General features: G+C 50.0%; 1 protein-coding gene across 1 annotated transcript; it reads right to left on the reverse strand.

Annotated features, from left to right (window-relative positions):
- Positions 1 to 845: 845 nt before the first annotated feature.
- On the reverse strand, positions 846 to 6,389 carry BNIP3 (BCL2 interacting protein 3). Its single transcript, XM_085230098.1, has 6 exons — positions 6,231 to 6,389; positions 5,167 to 5,350; positions 4,052 to 4,136; positions 2,814 to 2,920; positions 2,539 to 2,688; positions 846 to 1,799 (listed from the first exon to the last, which is right to left on the reverse strand). The coding sequence occupies exons 1-6, from the start codon at positions 6,265 to 6,267 to the stop codon at positions 1,748 to 1,750; spliced, it is 615 nt and encodes a 204-aa protein (XP_085086224.1). The 5' UTR covers positions 6,268 to 6,389; the 3' UTR covers positions 846 to 1,747.
- Positions 6,390 to 6,720: the final 331 nt, after the last annotated feature.

The following is a 6,720-nucleotide window of genomic DNA, read 5'->3' on the forward strand; positions in this document are numbered from 1 at the left end:
TGGGGAACGCAGGGGCCGCACTGCTGGAATGCTGAGGTGTCATTAGCAGCTTCCATGAATCCCTTCTGAAACACCAGTACTTACAACAGGAGCACAGGAAGCTTCCAATGCAGCGTATCTTCACTTCTCATGGCATTCTGGGTTTGTATTTTTTTTCTTTTTGTATTTATAAGAAAACCTTAAATTCAGATACAGCAGTATTAAAACAATCTTTTTTTCCAAAGGGAGGAAGCGGTTGTTCTGATGATGGTTCTGCTATCAATGCTTTTATTATTGTTGAGGAGGAACCCTGAGGTTCAGCTCAGATTTCTTAAAAAGCTCAATTTCATGAGAATTATTATTCAGAAACTGATGATGTAATATTTTTTTCATTGCAGATGGACATAATCAACAAGCAGAGCCTGCTCCTCCAGCAGCACTACCTGATCAAACCCTGCAAGTGGGGATATCCAGCAGCCTCAGCAGGATCAGCCCATGGAAAATGAATTGTGCCTTGCTTGGATTGGGGCCCACAGGGCAGTGCTGCTCTGCCCTGAGAGGGATTCAGCACAGAAGGAATCAGTACTGCTAAATAAGGACAAAAAGTAGAAAGCTAATTTGTTCCTAAATGACGATGGTAGAACAGAACATGTCTCTGCAAGCTCGGTGAGCTTCTGTTCATTAAGTGACTTCCAAAGACAGCTTACCCCTATTCAGATCGAAGAATCAACAATCAAATTATTTCCTATATAAACCTCTTGCTAGTTTGTCAGTTATGCACTTTAAGGATGAAACGGCCTTAGAAGCTTTAAGACAAAGCTTCTTCAACCACTTTGAGCAAGCATTAGAGAAACGAGGAGGCAATCTGTGAGGAACTGTTTTATTGAAATATACAAAACAATTTGGCAAACATCCACTTTTTTTCTCATTAAATAAGATAAAATTACTGAATGTAAAGGCATTCCGTTAGTACAAACAAGCGAGCAAGCAGATCTTCTTGAAGTTTATACATGGATGAGGCAAATAGAAGATGCAAATTTATTTTACAGGTAAAAAGACTGAGAAGCAACAGCCTGAGATACAGCAGAAGGAGATCCAATTAGCTGGGGAGTTAAATTAATGCCTTTGCAGAAGAAGTATTAGACACTAAGGTCCAAATTTCATTTCGGGCTGTTGGGTGTCACGCTGAAGCAGTAAAAGCTGATGGAAGTTTTACCACTAGAGCGACTTCTTCCAGGTGACTGTTTCACATCTCACACAAGTGAAGGAGAGCTGAGCAAAATCTAAAAGGAAACAGCTTCAAGTGAGGTGCAAGCTTACTCAGAATTCCTGTCTGTGATACATAAGGCCACACATTGTTTTGGGCTAATCCCTCATCGTCACCACCGCAGAGCAGTGACAAACATCCAGACCTGTGAAGTGTAAGGAAACAGCACTTTAATTGCAGCTGTGACTCAGCGAGATGCTCAACTAAAGCTAAGCTTCTGTTTTTAAACACCCATTTATTGGAGTTCTCAGAGATGCTTCACTACAAAGCAAGGCAGCAGCTGCCAGAGCGTGATTCAGATGCATTGTGCATTGCTCCAGAAGACTAGACATGAGACGTTAGCTTTAGTGTCTTTTCCCATTCTTACTAAACTAGGAACACAGCATTTACAGAACGAGTGCACGCTGATCTCGCAGCGGTGCTAGGATGGGTGCTCCTGCAGGTCACCTCCTGTACTCCCAGGTGAATGTTTTCTTTGCTTTGAAACCACGGCAGGTGCCTTCAGAAAGAACTGCTCGAAGCTGTGGTTGTGAGGCGCCTTCCAATGTAAATCCTGAGGATCAAGAACGTGGGGTCAGTAAGCATTTGGTTTCAGCTCAGGAGGGACGTACAGCCTGCGAAAGAGCTCTTCATTATCAGATTACAAGTTATATAAGTCACAGCCAGGGCAGCAGCACCAGCTATAACACAGTGCCCACCGCAGCACCCGGCCCTTGGTTGCTACCAACCTCGTGCAAACCCTTCTCTAACAACTGCTTCCCAAACTGTGAGCAATTCTCTGGGTAAGCTGCTCACTTTCAGGAATGCAGGAGTCAGAGATGAGCATGGGGTCATCGACAACAACGCAGCACTGCGGGACCTTCCTGAAGTCAAACGTTCTGATTACACTTTTTCTTTCAGCTGGTGTTTGTAAACCATTGGTTTTACTGTCATCCTCATGGACTTGGTGTTTCTGTAGTCACCATTTCCCACCTTGCTGTGCTTTTACAGCTGCCTACGTTTTTACCTTTTGAGATTAAAGCTCACACCTCCAATGGAACTGAGAAGTACGTACATATAATCTTAATTTCACTGCTCCTTAGTTCTTTAGATTTCTCAACTAGTAAGGAAAGCATTAAAGTTAACTGGGTGCATTCAGCAGTGCCACAGGCAAACAAATGGGAAACCCTGAACAACCAACTCCATCCTTACATGGTGAGGGGCCCCCTGCTCAGCTACAGACAGAGGGGGGTCAGAGTTAGACCTGAGAAAACAGGTAAAGAAAAAAAGCCACTCAAAGAAAACAAACTTACCCTAGTCCGATGGCAAGCAAATGAGAAAGAAGCAGAGATGGGAGGAAAACCTTCAAAAATTCTGCTGAAAATATCCCCCCTTTCTTCATGACACTGGTGTTCCTCATGCTGAGCGTAGCTGTGCGCCTGGGGTGTTTGAACAGGAACTCCCTAATTTTGAGGAAGAACATGCAGTCACAACACTAACATACGCAAACCAGATGCAGTCACAACATGATACACACACTGCTGCTCGTGGAAGTAACAGCTGCCTCAGAAGCCCTGAGGGCACTCACTTTGGGGGGATGTTCTCCGGCCTGCTGGACCAATCCCATATCCAGTCTGCATTTTTCTTCAGGAGCCTTTCTACCTCTCTCCTCCTTTCAAGGAAGTCCTCTTCGGACTGAAACAGAGAGCCAGGGTCAAACAGAACACGGGACTGTCAGAGGTAGGAACCAGCCCTCTGAGGCAGATCTGCTCTGCACCCAAGCCGTGCACAAGGCCGCACCTGGCTCACTTCTCCCATCTCTCCCTGCTGCGTATCTTCCACGTCACCCCAACATTCGGATCCCGATAAACGTGGGCAGGGCGGGGATGGCCTCAGAGCAGGGTGTGAATGAAAAGGGTCATATCCCACATTCGTATTTCTTATTTGTGGGAGTAAAGACTTCCCTGGAAATGAAATGCCAGGCGCCCTGTATTTCATCCCCACCTGTGATCTGAAAATATCCCGCGTTCACAAATCCAAAGGCGCTTGGCAGAATGCACTTCTCACGTCTGCCTGTGTTCAGATCTGGTGGATGTTACACCCACCTGCAGAACCCATGCCAGCTAACACACACCACGTGAAACCAGCTTAGTTTAGAAAAGCTACACGACTTCTGGGACAGTGTTGGCAATAGGAGGGGTGATCCCAGGTCTGTTGTTCTCTGCTGCACAGATGTATGTGCACAAACAAAACAGCGGCTTTGCTACACGGCAATACAACGTCCTGCTGCTTACACACACACTGAATGAAGCAGAGGTCGTGCAATAAGAGCAGGATCTGATTATAGAAGTTAAGCAGCTGCACACACATGTAATACAATGAAATAAGATTGCCCAGGCAGCTATTTCTGATGGTTTTCTAACTTGAGACCATTGCATCTCAAAATCTAAATAACCATCTTCAAATACGTGAAAGGTTTTCTGGAAATGTAATCTAAGAACAATTAATTCAGGTAATGTATTTAATTAACCCAAGGTGGGCAATTCCTTCAGACAGATTCCTGAAGGAGTTGTAGAGACGGTGAGTTTGGGATAAAGGGAGGGGCTGTGGGACCAAGCATGTTTTATGCCATTTTGAGAGCTGGTTAAAGCTACATTGGTAAAACCTGGGCTGTCAGTTCTGGACAAGAGGAGGCTGAGAGATTCTGCTGTCATTATCCTAAGAGCAATTTGCTGAAGTCCCTAACAGAAGGTGAGCTGCTGGTTTCCTACTGCTGGGGGTCAAACAGTGACAAATTCGTTCTCCAAAGCAAAATGAGACTTTTACCTGAAAGCTGTTTTTTTCCCCACTGCTATGGCTCTCTATTTCCAGAGCTCTGTGGCTGTCCAGAGGTGTCTGGGAACGAGGAGGGCTTGAACAAAGAGAAGAACCAGTGAGAAGGAGCTCAGTCAGTCCTTAATGACATCACTTTTGGGATGACTAAGAAGTAACAAACAAAGCTTGTATGCACGGCTGTCCTGAAGAGCTCAGCGCCCTGACTGTAACCAGAGATCCATCTGTCCCCGGGTGATACAAAGCAGGCACCTCACCCAGTCCATCCTGATGCTCCAACAACCTGCCAAGCAGAGTGCTGTGCCAAGATGACTGTCAGCAGTGCAGAGGTACGGCGTGAGGCTGCTCACTAAATAACCTGGGCAGCAGGTGATGGCTTTGGGGTTCAACTCTAACGAGGCAGGTGAAACAAGGAGGTTCTGCATCCTGCTGTTTTAAGTCCCTCAGTTCCTTTTGCTAAATAAACTTCAGGCTGCAGACGTCGCAGTCCATCCAAATCAAGTGCATGAATTGGTAAAACTGACCATGAGTCTCAGATGCATTTTTCTGTTTTATTATTATATACCTAGAAATCTGTATGTTTGGTAAACTAGATATAGAACAACTCGTTTCAGCAGTTGCCTGAGCACTCTTGACTGTTTTAACCCATTGCAAAGCACACACTGCTTGTTATCACCTTTCTCTGACGTTTCTGCTTTAGAATGACAGCCACACACTGCCATGTGGAACCTCCACCAGAACAAGAGTGCTGCCTGTGCACAAGCAGGAACGCTGTGCATAAAAATGGCTTTGTGCAAGAGTGAGCTTTGCTTTACTTCACAGAATCACAGAATGGCCTGGGTTGCAAAGGCCCACAGTGCTCATCAGTTCCAACCCCCTGCTGTGTGCAGGTCACCAACCAGCAGCCCAGGCTGCCCAGAGCCACATCCAGCCTGGCCTTGAATGCCTGCAGGGATGGGGCATCCACAGCCTCCTTGGGCAACCTGTTCCAGTGCCTCACCACCTCTGGGTGAAAAACTTCCTCCTAACATCCAACCTAAACCTCCCCTGTCTCACTTTAAAACCATTCCCCACAGTAGCCATTACTTACAGTAAAGCACTGTGTTTACCTGTCACAATGGGAACTTTCTCTGGAACTGCTTCTTCCAGACTCATGCTGTGCATCAAGGAGTATTTTCTCCATGTCACCATTGTGAATGGAGATAGAAGCTGGTACTTGTTCTTGGCTGGTCGCTGCCGTGCTGTTTCCATTGCCATTTCCATTGCTGCTGAAGTGAAGTTCAACCCAGGAACCTGTCGGGCACAATGGAAAACACAACCAGAATAAGGCCGGCTGCTCTGCACAAAGGCATGCAGAACACGAGGCTGCTGATCCTCCCCAGGACACGGCAGGAGGACAGGCTTTAGTGCCAGCATCTGCAGCTCGGTGAGCACCACGCAGTGCCAAAACACGGGGGTGTGCTGAGCGAGCTGCAGCCCCAGGCAGCCGAGCAGAAGCCAGGCAGTACATCGTGTCTCCTTCTGCGCACGAAGGCTTTTATTTTCGTTCAGAGCTGCACGTCGTTCGTATTGCACAACGCAGGCAACGTCCAAAAAACAGCCCAACACAACAACAACAACCTCTCAGACTTCCTGCGCCGGTTTGTTTACTGATTACCGAAAGCGTTTAGGCTGCAGCCTGCCGTAGCCGCGGTCTGTGCCCTTTTCCGTCGGGCAGCACGGCACGCAGCGATGCCCACCGCCGCGGGGCGTTTCATGCCGGAGGTCACACGCGGCTCCGCTGTTTCGAAGAGCGCTCCGAGCTGCAGCCCCGGGCCAACGGCACCAACACACGGGAGGACCCGGGGCCATCCTGTCGCTTACAAAGCGGCTCACGGGGCAGACAGCGTTGAGCCACGCCACCGTCGGGGGATTTAGCCGACCCACCACGTCGACACAACAGCGTGAGCACAGAGCCGAGCTCTGCCCTCGCAGCGCAGCGACGGGATGCGCAGTAAGGAAAAACGAGCGTGGCAAAACCTGCCGGGTTTCGGTGGGCGCAGCAAAGCTGGAGCAGCGGAGGCGCAGCGAAGGAGGAGCACAGCGGCAAGGGCGAGCGGACGGGGAGAAGCAAAGGCGGAGATCGAGGGAAACCGCGCGGCCCCCACCGCCCCGCCCCGCGGCCCTTACTTACCCTGCAGGTTCTCCTCCTGCGGGTTGAGCCGCGACATGGCGGCGCGGGGCTGGGGACACGCAGTGCCCGGCGCTCGGTGCGGCTCCGCGCTGCCGTCACGGCCGCTCCGCTCCCATTGGGCGCCGCCGCGCTCCCGCCCTCCGTGAACGGCCGTGGAGGGGGGCGGTGGGGGCGGAGCGCCGCTATGATGGCGGTAGGGGGCGCTGCTTCCCCGCCCGCTTCGCCCCCCGGGCGGCGCCGCCATGGGCGCTGCGAGCGGCCCCGTGCGGCTGCTGGGGGCAGGAAGGGACGCCGCGATTCCTCACGGCGCTGCGCGGGGCGGGCGGCTGCGCTGGCGTTTCTAATGGAAACGTTTCGCAGAAGCGCGAGGGCTGGTATCGGAACGGGTCCTGGCAGCTCCCAAACCGACGGCACGGAGCCTAAAGGTGGCGATTAATTAATTGCTGGGAATTAATTCTTCTTTCTTGAGGGCTGTCTGAGGCGTGGCACC

This window comes from Meleagris gallopavo, chromosome 8, assembly GCF_905368555.1.
Source record: "Meleagris gallopavo chromosome 8, MGAL_WU_HG_1.1, whole genome shotgun sequence".
NCBI lineage: Eukaryota > Metazoa > Chordata > Aves > Galliformes > Phasianidae > Meleagris > Meleagris gallopavo.